The sequence below is a fragment of the Rana temporaria genome, chromosome 10 (assembly GCF_905171775.1).
Source record: "Rana temporaria chromosome 10, aRanTem1.1, whole genome shotgun sequence".
Classification (NCBI taxonomy): domain Eukaryota; kingdom Metazoa; phylum Chordata; class Amphibia; order Anura; family Ranidae; genus Rana; species Rana temporaria.
Genome location: NC_053498.1, coordinates 74,156,263 through 74,176,256, shown reverse-complemented (window position 1 = coordinate 74,176,256; position 19,994 = coordinate 74,156,263). Strand labels below are relative to the sequence as shown.

At 42.8% G+C, this 19,994-nt stretch overlaps 1 protein-coding gene and 1 non-coding gene across 2 annotated transcripts; both read right to left on the bottom strand.

The window, feature by feature from the left end:
- Positions 1-2,797: 2,797 nt before the first annotated feature.
- Positions 2,798-2,869, bottom strand: TRNAR-UCU. The gene has a single exon. It is a non-coding gene; the product is annotated as a tRNA-Arg (tRNA).
- Positions 2,870-7,171: 4,302 nt separating this feature from the next.
- LOC120916072 (rhodopsin kinase GRK1-like) lies at positions 7,172-8,545 on the bottom strand. Its single transcript, XM_040326907.1, has 2 exons — positions 8,203-8,545; positions 7,172-7,500 (listed from the first exon to the last, which is right to left on the bottom strand). Exons 1-2 carry the CDS (start codon positions 8,461-8,463, stop codon positions 7,360-7,362), a joined length of 402 nt encoding a protein of 133 aa, XP_040182841.1. The 5' UTR covers positions 8,464-8,545; the 3' UTR covers positions 7,172-7,359.
- Between the last annotated feature and the right edge of the window lie 11,449 nt (positions 8,546-19,994).

The window sequence follows — 19,994 nt, the reverse complement described above, 5'->3', positions numbered from 1 at the left end:
ACCATTCAACTTTTAAAATGTTCAGCTAATGATGGGACTTCTTCAACTTTTTTTTGTACTATTTTTATACTTTTTAAAATATTATGCTTTTTAACACTTTTTTATTTTATTTATTTTTTTAACATTGAAGTCAATGAGAGCATGCTTCAGATCCTTAAAACATTCTTCCACTACCAAAAGTTTCAGCTCCTTCATACTTTCACCTACAGACACCAAACAAACTTTAAAATGTTCACAACATATTCAGCTATCCGGCTCTATCTTTTACAGTTTTTGTGAAACACCTGTTTAAGTTTAGTGTTCTTTTCAGTAAATGTTGATTAAACAGAGCATCTATGGGGCTGGTGAGAGTGGATGATGTCATCGCTTTAGCACAGAGCTTTAAAAAAATATATCTTTATAGAGAAGGAACAAATTGCTCTCACGCCCACAAGATCTACTTGTCATGCACAATTTATACATCAAAACGTAGGTATTTTTGTCTAGTTATTATTGTTATTATTGTTAGTGGGAATGCTCTCCAAGCATTCCCAGTATTGTTATTAGTTTTTTATTATTCTTAATTTGAATTTCATTCCGTAATTTTTTTGGCTCTGCGTCACTTCTGCATACTTTCAGCTATTAAACCATTCAACTTTTAAAATTTTCAGCTAATGATGGAACTTCTTCAAAAAAAAAAATTGTACTATTTATACTTTTTTTTTAAAACATTTAAGCTTTTTAACACTTTTTTTAACATTAAAGTCAATGAGAGCATGCTTCAAATCCTTAAAATCTCCTTCCGCTCCCAAAAGTTTCAGCTCCTTCATACTTTCACCTACAGACGCCAAATGAACTTTAAAATGTTCACAAAATATTCAGCTATCCGGCTATATCTTTTCAGTTTGATATCTTTTACAGCTTTTGTGAAAAAGCTGTTCAGTGATCATTCCAGGATTTTTTTTTTATTAAACAGAGTGTCTATGGGGCTGGTTAGAGTGGATGATGTCACAGCTAGGGCCCAGAGCTTTAGAAAAAATTATCTTAGTTCCTTCTCTATAAATTGCTCTCCTCTCACGCCCACAAGATCTACTTGTTTATACATCAAAATGTAGGTATTTTGGGCCAAATCTTTAAAGGAGATACGCAGGCGGAACTGCTGTTCAGCCTGCGTATCCCTGTGGCTATCTTTGGAAACGATCCTCAGAAGGATTTTTCCAAAGATAGTCAGAAGATCCGACATCTGTAATAGACTTACACTGTCGGATCTTAGGATGCAGTACCGCATCCGCCGCTGGGGGCATTTCGAGTCGAAATGCCGCTTTGCGTATGCAAATTAGTACTTAGGCAGATCCACAAAGCTTTTTAGCTTTGTGTTTTCTGCGTAAGTTACGTTTTGCATATGTAAAATTAGGGATGCTTTTACAAGGCCTAAACTGTTTAGACCTTGTAAAAACAAACCTTTTTTTCGATCGCCACGTTTTTTTTTAAATTTAGAATTTTTTTTCCCGGCGCGTATTTTTTTTTTTTACCCGACGCAACTTTATTGTCCCGTCGCGATCCACAAAGCCCAGCGAAAAGTACGTTTGCGCGATGCACGTCGGGAAAAATGATGTCACACGCATGCGCCGAACGTCCGGCGCGGGAGCGCGCCTCATTTGAATAGGAATCTCAAAAATATTCCGATTGCACACCTTCCGTTGCTCTTTTTGACATAATAGATATGCATTAAATCTTTGGACGTTATGATTCCTGGTGTGCTGGCGAGTATATATATATATCATTTGAATAGGAATCGCCCCCTCGAGCAGATGACCGCCTTGCGACGGAGGCACTTAGGTTACACGGCGTGTAATTTCTAGGTAAGTGCTTTGTGGATCGGGCACTTAGGTAGAAATTTAACGCCTGTGTAACTTAACTGCTGAAAGTTAAGTTAGGCATCTTTTTTGAGAATTTGGCCCTTTGTGCTCAGTTTTGTGATACGCCTTTTGCTTTTGGCTGATTGAGCTTCCAAATGACAAGAGTTCTACACTTTCTTCCACTGTCCTGTATAAAATTCTTCAAATTTAGACATTAATGGCTGTGGGTTGAGTTATCTTGAGGGGACAAGAAATTTACACTGTTATACAAGCTGTACACTCACTTCACAACATTGTAGCAAAGTGTCATTTCTTCAGTGTTGTTATATGAAAAGATTTACACAAATGCGAGGGTTGGTGACATGCTGTATGTGATCTCCCGCACACAGAGGGGTGTACTTACTTTTGTGAGATGCTGAATATATTTATTGTGGTCTATAAGTGGTTACATCACACATGGTGTGTGCTGAGGTCTGCAGCATTCAAAGATTTTTATATTTGAAACTTTAATGTAAATCTAGACAGTTGAGGGGGTGTAATATTCCTGCTGGGTGGAGTATGTGATCCCCCTTGCTTTCAATATCACCCCAATCGAGGCGTGATTTTTGCCGAGATTGTCGCCTGACAAATCGCAGGACTGCTTTTGGGAAACAGGCGTCCCGTCATTTTGTTTGTGTGATTTGTCAGGTGACAATATTGTCCCATGATTGGGGTGCCATTGAAAGTAACGGGATTTCACAAGCGTGTCACACATTTTGCGGGAAACACCTAGGTGTGATCGCAGCCAAAGCTAAGCGTCTTCTATCAGTTGATGGGCTCACCTTCTATAGATTCTGGGGGGAATATTTTCTTCCTCAAACATTCCACACGTTCTCTTCAGTCTTTATCCCACGCTAATATATACTCCGCATTGACCTTGTATAGCGCTTTTCTCCCTGAGGACTCCAAGTATTGGAGATGGCGTTGGCCGGGAATCGAACCCGGCTCGTCTGCTTAGAAAGCAGCTGTGCTTACCACTGCACCACCAACGCAAAAGTAGCATGTAGGGAGGAAACCCACGCACGCACAGGGAGAACATGCAAGCTCCATGCAGATAGTGTCCTGGTCAGAATCTGAAATAAGGACCCCAGTGCTGCAAGGCTCACCACTAAGCCTCTGTGCTGCCCATATGCGGCCTCTGTTCTCTAAGGCCTGCCCCCCGCTGAGCGGGGTAAATCACTTATGTTTACTCAAAGTGCATTCAGAAGAAATCCAAACTTATCCTAATCTACAATATATAACACTCCTGTAATAAAACACACCCAAATAACAATAAAGAGGGGTACAGTGGTCCCCAAATTAACAACACAATGGAGCTAAATATTCCATTCACCCTTAGGCCTCATTCATACGAGGGGTATTAATCCGTACCCGATGGGAGGGCCGTGTTTACCGGAATAGGGATGCACAGTTGTTCCCAGCATCCCGTGTAGGCAGTCCTATTGCTGTCATCTGGGGTGCAGCAGCTGTACCCAATGTGACATCTGTGTGGGTGCCGATGCACGGCCCCGAACGCACCCAGGGTGCGTCCGCACAACTGCACCCACATGGATCTCCTTTTTGGGGTTAACACAGCCCCCACACAGGGTACAGATTCATACACCCGTGTGAGTGAGGCCTCGGACTTCTCAATGAAGGACCTCACTGGCGGGAAGAGTTCTCATTTCTCCAGCAGAGAAAGCCTAAAGAAAGCTGGAAAGACTCCTCCGACCTCTGAAGACAAAAAGAGTTCCAATCTCCACTTATAGCCGGTCCAACACACCCCTCAAAAACATACTGGACTCCAACCTCCCCTCATAGCCGGTCCAACACACGCCTCAAAAACATAACGGCCTTCAAACTTCACAACATAAAGTAAATGATTATGTCGATCGACAATACATAGATCAAACATATCACCTGTAAAAACGTGCTTGAGATGTTGGTGGTAAACGGCCTGCTAGGCCCGGGGGGAACCAAACCAAGTCATCCAAAAGTTGCCAAGAGTGTAAATGTAGACATTATGTTTTTAGGTTAATCAAAAATATCACATTCTAAAGCAGGGGTCTCAAACTGGCGGCCCTTCAGCTGTGGTAAAACTACAAGTCCCATCATGCCTCTGCCTGTGGGAGTCATGCTTGGAACTGTCAGCCTTGCAATGACTCATGGAACTTGTAGTTTCGCAACAGCTGGAGGGCCGCCAGTTTGAGACCCCTGTTCTAAAGGGAAAGGTAGAACAAGGGGAGGGGTAGTATGGAAGAGGCAGAGAGGGAGGAAAGTAGGGGGGGGATGGAAGGTTGCGGGTAGGGAAGGGGTGTGGGGGTCCCCCCAAACCCTCACCCCCTTCTTCCTCCAACCTTCCCTTCTCCCCCCTTTCCTCCCTCTCTCCCTCTTCCATACTCCCCCTTTGTTCTACCTTTCCCTTTAGAGTGTTATATTTTTGATTAACCTTAAAGCTTAATGTCTACATTTACACTCTTGGCAACTTTTGGAGGGCTTGGTTTGGTTTCCCTCGGGCCTAGCAGGCTGTTTACCACCAATATCTCAGACACTTTTTTTTTACAGGTGATTATGTTTGGGCAATGTATTGTCAAACCTTAAAGCTTCTGAAGAAGTTGCAGAAAGGTAAATAGAGGGCTGATGGAAAGACCCTCCGGTTACTGGAGTGGCAGCCGCCACCAGTGTAGGGACCTGTGTTGGTACAGCCGTACCTGGCCCCTAGGAGGGTCCCTCAAACTTTTTGTTTAGTCTTCTAGGAACAGCCAATTGTCTTGTTTGTCCAGCTGCGTTGATAGATGGTGATTCAGAAGCTGCTTATGAGATTATTTTAAGAGATTGATGATGTAGTGCAGGGGTCTCCAAACTTTCTAAACAAAGGGTCAGAATACTGTCCTCCACACTTTAAGGGGGCTGGACTGTGGCTATCAGGAATACAAAATCCCCTATCATTGGTGTCATTGGACCCCATCATTGGTGTCATTGGGAGAAAGTCTGCCACATAACTGGGAGGAATTCTGCCCCATCATTGGTGTTATTGGGAGGAAATCTGCCCTACCATTGGTGTCATTGGGAGGAATTCTGCCCTATCATTGGGGGGAATTCTGCCCTTCATTGGTGCCAATGAATAAAAAAGCACCCCAAGGGCCACATCTGGCCCCCGGGCCGCAGTTTGGAGACCACTGATGTAGTGGGTTGCTGTCTTGATGGCTTGAAATGAAGATCCTCTCCCTCATATTCACTAGCAAATCGTCCTCTTCTCATCGCCTAGTTTAAATTTTCTTCCAACATTTTGGCCATCTTCAATCCCAAGAAAGCTGCACCCCTCCCATTTAAGTGCAATCCGTCGCTACTATAAAGATGGTAACGGCCTGAAAAGTCAGTCCAGTTCGCCATGAAGCCAAACCCCTCCTCCCTGCACCAGTTCCTCAGCCACTTGTTAAGTACCATAAGCTCTTGCTGTCTCTGTGGTGTGGCTCGAGGTGCAGGCAGTATTTCAGAAAATATTGCCCTGGGGGACCTTTTCTTCAATATGGCCCCCAAGTCCCTGAAATCATTTTTTAGGGCGCTCCATCTTTCTCTAACCTTGTCATTGGTACCGATATATACCATGACAGCTGGGTCCTCTCCAGCGCCATCCAATAATCTGTCCATGCAATCTGCAATGTTCCGAACCCGAGCGCCCGGTAAACAACATACTGTTTGGCGATAATGGTCTTTGTGACAGATTGCCCTCTGTATTCTTCCAATAACTGAATCCCCTACCACTAGTATGTGCCTATCCTTTGTGGTAACCTTGCCCCCATCTTCGTCACATTCTGGTGAAGTCTCTGTGTGAACGTCACATGCTGGTGAAGCCTCCGTGTGAACGTCACATGCTGGTGAAGCCTCCGTGTGAACGTCACATGCTGGTGAAGCCTCCGTGTGAACGTCACATGCTGGTGAAGCCTCCGTGTGAACGTCACATGCTGGTGAAGCCTCGGTGTGCACTTCACATGCTGGTGAAGCCTCCGTGTGAACGTCACATGCTGGTGAAGTCTCCGTGTGAACGTCACATGCTGGTGAAGCCTCGGTGTGAACGTCACATGCTGGTGAAGCCTCCGTGTGAACGTCACATGCTGGTGAAGCCTCTGTGTGAACGTCACATGCTGGTGAAGCCTCCGTGTGAATGTCACATGCTGGTGAAGCCTCGGTGTGAACGTCACATGCTGGTGAAGCCTCGGTGTGCACGTCACATGCTGGTGAAGCCTCCGTGTGAACGTCACATGCTGGTGAAGTCTCCGTGTGAACGTCACATGCTGGTGAAGCCTCCGTGTCTTCTTGGTTTACAGAGTCTTCTTCGCTTATAATAGAAGATTCTTTGGAATCCTCCGTGTCTTCTTGGTTTACAGAGTCTTCGCTTATAATAGAAGATTCTTTGGAATCCTCCGGGTCTTCTTGGTTTTCAGAGTCTTCTTCGCTTATAATGGAAGATTCTTTGGAATCCTCCGGGTCTTCTTGGTTTTCAGCGTCTTCTTCGCTTACAATGGAAGATTCTTCGGAATCCTCTGGGTCTTCTTGGTTTTCAGCGCCTTCTTCGCTTATAATGGAAGATTCTTCGGAATCCTCTGGGTCTTCTTGGTTTTCAGCGCCTTCTTCGCTTATAATGGAAGATTCTTCGGAATTCTCTGAGTCCTCTGAGTTTTCATTGGATTCTTCACTTATGTAAGAATCTCCATACTCTGGATGGCTTTCATCAGCCATTAATTTCTTTACCGTCATACTATAATATTCAGGTTCCGGGACAATCTGGAAAGAGAAAAAGACATTCGTTAGTGTTTCTGATTGATACAGAAAATGGTGACAAGGCTTGGTGAACCCAACCCCCAACGTGCAGCAGAATACCCCAAGAGGGGTCCTTCAACCCCTGCTCCCTCTAGTGGTCAGAAGGAGCACTGCATTAACACACCCTTTGCGTATTTCTAAACCCAAGAACAAAAAGGTCATCTACTCCAGCAAGGCCCTTACATGTGGAGGCTGCATTTGTTTTTGTTCTTTAAGGCTAATTACATTTTCTGTAAGTACAAAAAAATACCTAATAATCCTGTAAGAAATCCAGTGACCTTGTAAGTTCCGGTGGCCTAAGCTGAGATCTCAGTGTTATTCGCTTTCTCAGCTTTTGTCTGTGTACTACAAAGCAACACCCCTCTGTGCAATGGAGATAAGTAGAGGGGGTGGCGGTGTTTGTAGTTCTAATCAGGCATGGGTGACAACACTTCTCCATAAATACAGTGAGTCCGTGTTGTCACCTCATAACAGGAAGTGTGTTCCTGGTGGAATCTCCAGAATAAAGCAGGCCTAAGTTGTGCACCTGACACATAAACAATAATTATTACCAATAATAAACAGAATTCCTTCAAAAAGTCCCCAGACCATGTGATTGTGCAGGAACCACAAAATCACAAATGGGAGAATTCTGTACAAAAATACTTCTTAGATGCTGCACATACATGGACCCTTCCATTATTCATATACTTACCGGTTTTTTTATAATTGCTGGGGGTGACTCTCCTTTCTCCACCTCGTCCCATTTAGTCCACTCGAAAAATGTGTGCCGTCTGATGTCACGTACCAGGTATGTCCGTATATCAATGTTTTCCCATAAGAGCTGTAAAGAAGAAAGAAATATGATAAGAAACACAGAGAGAACAATAACAACATGTGAGCAATAGAACTCCCCATTGTAATATTTGATTCTGACAGCGACATATTTCAGCTTCCTTGATTTTGCTTGTAAACCCACCACTATGTGATGATCGGATCGGGTCATAGTATGGTACCTTATTTGTGTCAAGTTCGCTCATGAGAGGCTTTAAAGGAAAACTAAAAACACAACGAAGGATATTTTGAAATGAATCGTTATGATGAATATATATAAAACGATCTTTCTATCAAATCTGCCACTGTCATGAATGATTTGTTTTCTTCCATCGATGACAGCAGCAGGGGAGTTCTATATGCTGTCTGTGTAAGGAAAGTTCTCAGAAGTCGAATGCTCTATATGTGTGATTGGGTTTTTAAATGAAACACACAGAACGTGAACCCAAGTCATACATAGCCTCTGCAGTGGGGTATTAGGGGACACAAGGGCTTCTGCTTTCCTTATCACAACACTGAGACTGCTTAGGGGACTATAAGTAAAGGCAGATCCTTCCACTAAGCAGTCAGTGTACTAAAAGTATTGCTATGAGCCACATGAATGTGTGGCGGGAAGAATGTACAGTTGTGTGTTCTGAACTCCTAACAAGGTCTGTATAACCTGGAAAGGGGTTTGTCTGTGAAGAGAAGGTAAAGCTCTGTGTATACTCACCAAAGCTACGAGTTCACGGATGTAACGGTCATGAGCGGTTTCCAACTCCCAGAGGACTGTCGTTAACAAACTTTCACTCTGGTTTTCCTTGATCTTTCTGAAGCGACCCGGGCTGTTGGCCATCTCATACAATATCACCCCCAAGGAGTAATAGTCCGCTGAGATGTTGTATTCTTCTTTTTCCATGACCTGTAGAAACATAAGGAGATAAAAAAGGATGAGAACATTCCTAGACCAGGCAGAGGACACAGATGACTCCATGCTGACATATGTGATGTATGAAGCCTCCCAGGAGTCCTAAAATTGATCTCAAAATACATTAAATTAAGGCGGAGCTTGTGAATGTTGGAGGTGGAGCCTAACATTTATATATACTCAAAACCTTTGTTTTCTAAGTATTGGATAGACTACGAAAGGGTTGAGACCCCTGCCAGTTTATTTTTGCTGTCTATGTCCCATTAAGGGAATTTCCCTTCACTTCTTGTCCCCAAGGCTCAAGAGAAAGTCAAAGGAATTCTCCCAAAATGAGGGAAACTCTACTCTTAGGATCTTGTCCCCAAACAGGTGTCACCATTGGAAGACTTTCCCTCTATTCCTGTTCTGGGGACAGCTGTAACATTTTGCATCCTGCTGCGTTTTCTTTCTCACTAACAATGATCCCCAGTACACATAAACAGTGTGACTTCCCTATTGAGGACACCAATAAAAACCTGACAGAGGGTCTAACCCTATCCATTTAGGCTGCATTAGCACATGGCCGTTTTGAGCTTTACATCGTGTTAACCTTGTCGCCCAAAAATAGGTTCAGGAGCTTCTTTTAGGCAACATTCTTCATGCAATGCAATGCGGTTCACCACGTTTGCAGCCCAGTTGATCACGTGACAATCGCGGCAGAACCGCACTGCTTTTTTAGGTGCAAATAATTCAAATAAATGGCATCTGAAATGTGCATTGTGCGATTTGTCATTCACACCTGGGAATTTGTAGACAAGATTCAGAACGCCCATGTGTGAATGTGGCCTTAATGAAAGGGGAGCCCCTTATCTCTTCTCTATATAGTAAATATTACAATTCTGTCTAATATCAGGAGTCTTACCTCTGGGGCCATGTAACCGTCTGTACCCGCAACTCCCGTCATCTTTCTGGTCTCTGTGACTCCAGTCTGTGAGACACCGAAGCCTGCAATCTTGATGTGTCTCTCACTGTCCAGTAGAATGTTCTCCGGTGTGAGATCTCTGTGAAGAAAAGAAGTGAGCCGTTAGCTCTGCATATCCCAAGATACAAATATACATGTATACAAAGAAGAATGAAGATTGATGGGTGGACATTGGCTTCTTTTATATCCGCCTACAGGAAGATCTCTGTTCAGGGTTTCCAGCTCCGCCCACCTGCTATATTCATCAGGAGGAGGTCTCACTCCTCTTGCTGGATTTTGTATAAATTGTACATTCTAGCAGAATATGGCATGAGCAGGGAGATTTCTGCAGCAGATGAAAGGAGACAGCGCAACTGGGAACTCTTCCTGATTCAATAAAACATACCAGAAGCCAAGGGTGATTGTTAGTCAGATAATCCAATACTTACCTATGCATGATCTCATGAGAATGGATGAATTGCAGGGCACAAACAATCTCAGCAGTGATGCATCTAAAGAAGAAAGAAAAACATGAATTAGCATTTAAAATCCTTACAGACCAATAAACAGTAAATATGAAGAGACTTCCCCCTATAGTACATAGGGGTGTGGATGGACGGGGCTCAGTGGGAGGGGCCTGGCTGTGTCACTGACTGTTCTCAGTGGTCAGCCACCCCCGACACCATCACAACCCTGTCATTGGACTTACCTTATCATGTCGTAGCCAAATGGAGCTGAAGTTTCTATCAGTTTCCGTAGATTGCCGCCACTCACGAATTCCATGACGAGGAACAGATGAGTCTGTGTGAAAATAAGAGATAAAGGTTACATTAGAGATGATAAGATTTCACTTTGTGGGGGAATATAGGAAGGCGCACACACCGGACAATTTCAGGAGTTCACAGTGGCAACCTCATTTCTTTAAAGAAAACCTCTGTACAGATAAAATTCACCAACCTCCAGCCCTGTAGGAGGCGCTCTAGAGTTCTGCTCTTACCTATACTGCTTCCCCGACCACAGCCGGAGCCCTTAGAAAAATCTGGTGTGGGATACAAGTGGGGCTCCCCTCTGCCTCTCACAATTCAACACTCATTGGTCAAAGGACTAATTGATACGCCCAAAGACTGTCATCGGGGGAAGGGAGAGGCTTATCCTTGTGTACATTTTGACTCCCAAAGATTTGTTATTTTGCATAACATACATTTTAGAAGGTCTGGGTCAGTAGGGGAACAGTAAAGGAATAGGATGAAAAGACTGGGAGATGAAAAGACTTACCTCTGTCTGGAATGTTCCGAATAGATGAGTGATATACGGACTGTTCCTCAATGTTCCCAGTATGTAACGCTCTGGAATCTCCAAGCCTTCAAATCTTTCTGGTTTAACGATCTTCTTCACCGCCAGCTTATGTTGAAAGGAGGGATGGGAGGCCAACACCACCTTCCCATAGGACCCCTCTCCATTGAGGATGGTAAAATCTTCCATTGAAAATTCGCATGGCTTCTCCTCCATGCTGGATGGGACTGCATCTGGGGAGAAAAGAATAAAGCAATTATTTCTATTCCTGCTATTTACACTTCATTTATTGATGCTACACAGAATCTGTGGACATATAAAATGGTTGTAAACCTTGAACGATATTTATACTTTGTGGCCACCTAGAAATAGAAATCTCCTGTAAGGGGCCCGGAGGCCCCCAGGGGCCCAGATGGCAACCCCCCCCCCCTTTTTTTTTTATAAAAAAAAAATATTTTTTAATATATTTTTATTTTATTTTTTATTTTTTTATTTTTTATTAAAGGGCTTTTTTTAGGGGTATGGAGGTCCCCAGGGGCCCGGAGATCCCCAGGTGACAACCCCCCTTTTTTTTATAAAAAAAATATATTTTTTATATTTTTTTTATTTATTTTATTTATATATATATATATATATATATATATATATATATATTTATTATTATTATTAAAGGGCCCAGGATGGCAACCCCCCCTTTTTTTTATTAAAAAAAATTATATATTTTTTTTCTTTTTATTTATATATATATATATATATATATATATATATATATATATATATATATATATATATATATATATATATATATATATATATTAAAGGGCTCAGAGGTCCTCAGGGCCCCATGTTGCAAACCCCCTTTTTTCTATTTTTTTTATAAATGTTTTTTTTTTTTTTGTTTATATATTTTTGCTTATTAAAGTACCCAGAGGTCCCCAGGGCCCTGGATGGCAACCCCCCCCCCTTTTTTTTTTTTTTTTTATAAATGTTAATTTATTTTTTTGTATATATTTTTTATTTATTTTTTATTAAAAAGAAGAGGTTTATTTTTTTTGTTTTTATTAAAGGGCCCAGAGGTCCCGGATGGCAACCCCCCTTTTTTTTCAATTTCCTTTTAAATATATACCCACATTTATATATATATATATATATATATATATATATATATATATATATATATATATATATAAAATTATTAAAGGGCCCAGAGGTCCCCAGATGGAAACCCCTCTTTTTAAAAATAAATATATACTTTTTATATATATTTTTTTATTTCTTTTTTTATTTCTATTAAAGGGCCCAGAGGTCCCCAGGGCCCCGGATGGCTACCTTTTATATATATATTTTTTTCTTTATTTCTTCTTTTTTTTTGTAAAGGGCCCCCCCCCTTCTCAATTTCAGACGGCAGCACCCCCCCCCGGTTCTCTGCTCCAGGGGGCCCATGCCTGAAGCTGTGTAAGGGGCCCCATAATTCCTGATGGCGGCCCTGACTCCCAGTGACAATGATGGGGATGGTGGTGATGGGGGCAGCAGCTCTCAGTCTATCATGTGCAATCCTTTACTTTACAATTGGGTTGCCTGTCAGGTCTGTGCATCTCCTTCACACCTGATACCTGTCACCTCACACCTGACACCTTCAATCTGATTGGCTGCCCAACGGTCAACTGAAGAGTCAGCCAACTGACATTCTGCTATTCATTGCAAGTCATTGTCTCAGTATTCCCAATACTGCCTATAAGGGTCCCAATGGAGAGATTTCCCTTCATTATCTGTGAGTGTCTGTGTATATAGTAGATATGTGAGTGTCTGTGTATATAGCAGTGACCCCCCCAGTGTATATAGTAGATATGTGAGTGTCTGTGTATATAGTAGAGATGTGAGTGTCTGTGTATATAGCAGTGACCCCCCCAGTGTATATAGTAGATATGTGAGTGTCTGTGTATATAGTAGATATGTGAGTGTCTGTGTATATAGCAGTGACCCCAGTGTATATAGTAGATATGTGAGTGTCTGTGTATATAGTAGATATGTGAGTGTCTGTGTATATAGTAGATATGTGAGTGTCTGTGTATATAGTAGATATGTGAGTGTCTGTGTATATAGCAGTGACCCCAGTGTATATAGTAGATATGTGAGTGTCTGTGTATATAGTAGATATGTGAGTGTCTGTGTATATAGTAGATATGTGAGTGTCTGTGTATATAGTAGATATGTGAGTGTCTGTGTATATAGTAGATATGTGAGTGTCTGTGTATATAGTAGATATGTGAGTGTCTGTGTATATAGTAGATATGTGAGTGTCTGTGTATATAGTAGATATGTGAGTGTCTGTGTATATAGTAGATATGTGAGTGTCTGTGTATATAGTAGATATGTGAGTGTCTGTGTATATAGTAGATATGTGAGTGTCTGTGTATATAGTAGATATGTGAGTGTCTGTGTATATAGTAGAGATGTGAGTGTCTGTGTATATAGCAGTGAGTGTCTGTGTATATAGTAGATATGTGAGTGTCTGTGTATATAGTAGATATGTGAGTGTCTGTGTATATAGTAGATATGTGAGTGTCTGTGTATATAGTAGATATGTGAGTGTCTGTGTATATAGTAGATATGTGAGTGTCTGTGTATATAGTAGATATGTGAGTGTCTGTGTATATAGTAGATATGTGAGTGTCTGTGTATATAGTAGATATGTGAGTGTCTGTGTATATAGTAGATATGTGAGTGTCTGTGTATATAGTAGATATGTGAGTGTCTGTGTATATAGTAGATATGTGAGTGTCTGTGTATATAGTAGATATGTGAGTGTCTGTGTATATAGTAGATATGTGAGTGTCTGTGTATATAGTAGATATGTGAGTGTCTGTGTATATAGTAGAGATGTGAGTGTCTGTGTATATAGCAGTGAGTGTCTGTGTATATAGTAGATATGTGAGTGTCTGTGTATATAGTAGATATGTGAGTGTCTGTGTATATAGTAGATATGTGAGTGTCTGTGTATATAGTAGATATGTGAGTGTCTGTGTATATAGTAGATATGTGAGTGTCTGTGTATATAGTAGATATGTGAGTGTCTGTGTATATAGTAGATATGTGAGTGTCTGTGTATATAGTAGATATGTGAGTGTCTGTGTATATAGTAGATATGTGAGTGGCTGTGTATATAGTAGAGATGTGAGTGTCTGTGTATATAGTAGATATGTGAGTGTCTGTGTATATAGTAGATATGTGAGTGTCTGTGTATATAGTAGATATGTGAGTGGCTGTGTATATAGTAGAGATGTGAGTGTCTGTGTATATAGTAGATATGTGAGTGTCTGTGTATATAGTATATATGTGAGTGTCTGTGTATATAGTAGATATGTGAGTGTCTGTGTATATAGTAGATATGTGAGTGTCTGTGTATATAGTAGATATGTGAGTGTCTGTGTATATAGTAGATATGTGAGTGTCTGTGTATATAGTAGATATGTGAGTGTCTGTGTATATAGTAGATATGTGAGTGTCTGTGTATATAGTAGATATGTGAGTGGCTGTGTATATAGTAGAGATGTGAGTGTCTGTGTATATAGTAGATATGTGAGTGTCTGTGTATATAGTAGATATGTGAGTGTCTGTGTATATAGTAGATATGTGAGTGTCTGTGTATATAGTAGATATGTGAGTGTCTGTGTATATAGTAGAGATGTGAGTGTGTGTGTATATAGTAGATATGTGAGTGTCTGTGTATATAGTAGATGTGTGAGTGTCTGTGTATATAGCAGTGACCCCAGTGTATATAGTAGAGATGTGAGTGTCTGTGTATATAGTAGATATGTGAGTGTCTGTGTATATAGTAGATATGTGAGTGTCTGTGTATATAGCAGTGACCCCCCCCAGTGTATATAGTATTATAATACATTACAATGTCCTATAGTGCTTACATTATAATACTTACCAATGACCTCATCCTTTGTAGATTCCTGTTGAGGAATGGGCTGCACTGTGGGTGCGGCTTCCTCGTCCTCCCGCCCATCTACCCTCTCCCCGCCCCTTGGAGGGGCGGTGTCCTCAGGCTGGCGGTCCTCTGTTATGGGGGTTACTCTGAGAAGTACAACGTTTTCCTCCTTGTTGGTGATCAGAAGATTCCTCACATTGTAGCTTCCCTTCCATTTCTTCAATAGTCGTCTAATGGCCCAAAACCTACCCTTCTGGGGGGTAGGTATTATGGGCTGGGTGGTAAGTGGGTGATCCTCTGATGTTACAGGTCCCACTTTCACTAATAAAACAGATTCCTCTGTGATGGTTTTCAGGGAATCCTCATACATCTTATTTCTCCTAAAAAGTCGCATCATTATCATATAATGTACAACAAACGCAGAGAAATATGCAGAGAAATACAGAACACCTCCTACTCCTACAAACTCCAAGTTCTGTCTGAGGAGACCTCCCCCCGGGGGCCCTTTTATTGGCTTCTATTGCTATGACATCACATAACAATGCATGTTAGTGAGGCTTCAACCAATCAACAAGCTGGCAGTTGAAAATTCAAATCTGATTGGCTGCCTTTTTTTAAATAATTTAACCCTTTAATGCCCAAACCTTTTTCTGACTTGTGTTTTTTTACAAGTTAAATTTGGTATTTTTTGCTAGAAAATGACTCAGAACCCCCAAACATTATATATATATTTTTAGCAGAGACTCTAGAGAATACAATGGCGATTGTTGCAATATTTTATGTCGCACGGTATTTGCACAGCGGCATTTCAAACACAATTTTTTGGGGAAAAAAAGACACTTTCATGAATAAAAAAAAAAAAAACAGTAAAGTTAGCCCAATTTTTACAATGGGACCTGCAGACAGACAGAGGGATTGGATAGGACAGATACATAGATAGATAAATAGATAGATAGATAGATAGATAGATAGATAGATAGATAGATAGATAGATAGATAGATAGATAGATAGATAGATAGATAGATAGATAGACAGATAGATAGATAGATAGATAGATAGATAGATAGGGAGAGCGACATAGATAGATCGATTATACAACTCTATACCCCAGGTCATGTTTTCAAGATTTCCATTATTTTGCACAGGTGATTAAATCAGTTAAACTGCCGTTTCATATCTGGGAAATCCTGAAAACATGACCTGTTGGGATATAGAGCCGTGTTTCTCATCTCCAGTCCTCTAGGCCATGTTAACAAGTCATGTTTTCAGCATTTCCATTAAGGACTAGAGTGATAAACATAGCTCTATACCCCAACAGGTCATGTTTTCAGGATTTCCATTATTTTGCACAGGTGAATTGATTAGTTAAACTGACGTTTCATCTCAGGGAAATCCTGAAAACATGGCCTTTTGGGAAAGGAGCCGTGTTCATCATTCTAGTCCTTAATGGAAATGCTGAAAACATGGCCTGGAGATGACAAACATGGCTCTATACCCCAACAGGTCATGTTTTCAAGATTTCCATCATTTTGCACAGGTGATTTAATCAGTTAAACTGCTGTTTCATCTCAGGGAAATCCTGAAAAAAATGATCTGTTAACATAGCCTAGAGGACTGGAGATGAGAAACACGGCTCTATACCCCAACAGGTCATGTTTTCAGGATTTCCTGAGACGAAACGGAAGTTTAACTGATTAAATCACCTGTGCAAAATAATGGAAATCCTGAAAACATGACCTGTATAGAGCGTGTTTCTCATTGTAGTCCTTAATGGAAATGCTGAAAACATGACCTGTTGGAGTCTGATATAGAGAAGCAGCGGATTGAAGCTGACAGGGCTCGTTGGGCAGCAGACAGAAGTACCATGTGCAGGGGGAGGAGCTAGGTGTGTTTTTTTTTGTCTTCACCGCCCCCTTTCCACATAACGAACCATGCACCTTACACAGTACACGCCCTTGGCATTTGCGCCTCCGCCTACACTATCCCTCTACTACTGGTTCTAGCCAATTCCCTCTTGTCACCGCCGATTCACATCACCCCCCCTTGTCCCACCCCCGGATGAAGCATAATTGGTCGACCAGGAAAGAGAGGGATTAGAGCCGCGCTCGATCATTTGTCAGGCCACGCCCACTTCCTAGTCCTTTTACCGCCTGCTTTCTATCACGTCCGCCCAATAGATAACACCGGCGCCTCAAGTCTCTCCAGGATTGGTTAATAAAGGAGGGATTTCATCTATAAATAAAATTGGCGACCCCCCCCTCAGCAACTCTCCGGGTCGGTGATGAATTGGAGCGTTCGCTATAGTTCCGGTCACCGCCCACTACAATGTCCCTTGGTCCTTCCTCTCCGGGATTGAGGATTTGGGAAGGCAGGCTGGAGCTCGAGACCCCGCCCACTGCATGCTGAAGTCACCGCCCACTCCCATCACTTCTATTCCTTCTCCTGGGAGGAGTCTGGTCGCTCCTAAGTCTCTCTGGGATTGGTCAGGGAGGGAAGTCTTGGAATGGAGGGGGTCCCTCCCACTCCCCTCTCTTGTCACCGCCCCGTCGTTCCCATCCTCCAGATTCACCTAGTAAATTCTGAGGATGGGAACTAGCCTGCTCACTGTGAACAGGCTAGTTCCCATCCCACAGAATAACCTTTTTGCCCCCTAGTGGTCAGGTCATATAGAGGGATGGGAACTAGACGGTTCTCTATGAGGGAGCTAGTTCCCATACCGCTAAATGACCTTTCTTCATTATTACCATACAGGTCATATAGACCAGTGTTTCTCAACCTTTTTCCAGTCGGGGCGCCCTTGAAAAATATTTTCAGTCTTGAGGCACCCCTGTCCAAGACTTGGTTCACGTCGCTGTGTGTTGCGGAACACGTGCAAAATCGCGCTCGTTCTTGACACACAGACAAATGCTCTGCTCTTTAGGGGTGCCATTAAATCTTAATGGTGCCCCATCCATTGGCAAACATGGGTTGCTTTTGTTGTGGCACAATTAAAAAAAAAAAAGGGTCGGGGACTTCTTTCCCCGCATTACTGTGGGTAGGGAAATGAATGGGCTGCCCTACACGCAGCACGCATCCATACAGAACCAAGAGCTTGTTCACATGTCAGGCTGGAGGGGCAGTAAAACCACATGGTTAAGCCGTTTTTACCACCCCCAACTTTTGCCCCTTTAGCTGCAGAGGCAACAGCTGGGGGTGTAAACATGCTGTGGCTGCAGCTGGAGGTATACCCAGGGTGATTGGGGCTGTACTGCAACTACCCCGCAACTGTGTGCATTGCATTTACGGGCTTAAAACAGGTGGTGAGGAGGCAAGATATGCCTCTTTACTGGCTGACAAATGCCCCTGAAAAGCGATATGAACACAAATTGCTTTTCAGAGGAGCAGCAGTCCTTGCTGCTATCTCGAACAAGCCCTACAAAAGTAGTTCTGATGGTACAGGAATAGGGGGGGTCAGGATTAAAAGTAAAATACATACAGACAGATGCGCACGCACACAAACAGACACACGTACAAACACACACGTGTGTCTGTTTGTGTGCGTCGGTTTGTGTGCATGCGCATCTGTCTGTATGTATTTTACTTTTAATCCTGACCCCCCCTATTCCTGTACCATCAGAACTACTTTTGTCAGACACACACTAACAGACATGTGTACACATGCACACATACACTGAAAGAAGAACTGTCAGAGCTGCACAACAACCAATCAGATCCAGAGTGCTGTAGCCATGAATGGAGGATGTGGGGTGTCAGTGACTGTGACAGCTGGTTATTCATAGCAGAGCCCCCCCTCACCACCTTACCCTTGGCCTCGCAGTCAGCGCAGTACTTGTTGTCCTCCTCCCTCAGCATACGAGACAGGATGGCCTGGTGCTGCTTTTTCAGCTTCAGGGCCTTCTCCCTCTCTGAGCGGGTGGCCATGTCTGCGGGCAGGGGAGCAGTGTCGGTCACAGTGGCTCTTCTACCCTTTCTTCTTCCCCCTCAGGGAAAAGCGCGCCAGGCAGAGTTAAGGACGGTACCTGCGGCTCTCACGTCACAGAAGCAGTGCGTGCATCCGACCCTCCCATAGCAACCGATGACGTATTCGGTTGGCAAGACGCGGTCGGGAGGCCCGCACAGCCAGCACAGCTTCCTGAGTGCCGGGAAGTGAGTTTTACACAGTGGACCGTACCGCTGTAAAGACAAATGCCCAGCAGTAGTGTTACAATATTTGGGACCATTTTGCCGCGGCACACCTGGGGACTCTTCACGGCACACCAGTGTGCCGCGGCACACTGGTTGAGAAACGTTGATATAGAGGGATGGGAACTAGCCAGTTCACTATGAAGGTGCTAGTTCTTTTTTGATATATATGTAACTTTAAGTATTTGGATTATTAGTATATGGGAATGTTAAGAACAGACTTAGTGGTACTAACTTCACAATCCCTCATTATAGTTCTTCCACTCCAAAATACAAAGCCATAGTTTCCAGTAACTTCCTAAATTAAAATTTTTTGAAGGATTTTTACGCATCATTTAAAATATAAATTATTAGCCAGATTCAGAGAGACTTACGCCGACGTATCAGTAGATACGCCGCCGTAAGTCCGAATGTGCGCCGTCGTATCTATGCAAACTGTAATATTCCAAGATCCTGCAAAACATGAATTATCAGTAATGTCCCATCTCATGTAATTTATAATTAATATTTCTCAGTCACCATATGCCCAAAAGGGGCACAGGATGACCCTACACCCAAGAGACACGGCCAGCACAGAATTTCCCCGCTGCGCGCTCGGGGAACGAGCAAAGGGGCGGACGTCAATTGACGTCCTACTGGATTTTCAGGTCCGCGCTGAAGCCCTCATTCGGCTATAGCGCGGGCCTCAAGCGGTTAAAGGTCAGTGAAAAGTACTGAAGACACTGCTATCCTGATAGGAGAAAGAGTATAATCTGACCAGGAGTGGAAGAGTGCTTCAGTTATATTTGCGCGAGTCGCGCTGCGCCGTGCTCACTGGTCCCCGCTGTGTTCTGGGAGCTGAGTGTTCCAGAACACAAACAAGGGGGGGGACCGGGTCTGATGTCCTGCCCGCAGTCTACCCGCAGACTGTGTGGCCGGAAGTGGGTGCAAATACCTGTCTTTAGACAGGTATCTGCACCCCCTTTCGCCTGAAAGGTGTCAAATGTGACACCGGAGGGGGGGAGGGCTCCGATGAGCTGGAGTTCCACTTTAGGGTGTAGCTCCGCTTTAAAGCAGTATTCAACCCAAAAGCAAACTTTTATTATATTGCAGTTTACCAATTCTTAGATATGATAGCTGCATTTGTTAAGATTTATTTATTTTTAGGCTATTTCTTTATTTTCACCTGGTTGTCCAGGCAGTAAGCCCGGGTTCACACTGCCCGCGGCTTCTGCACGACTTTGAAGTTAAACCTATATTGTATA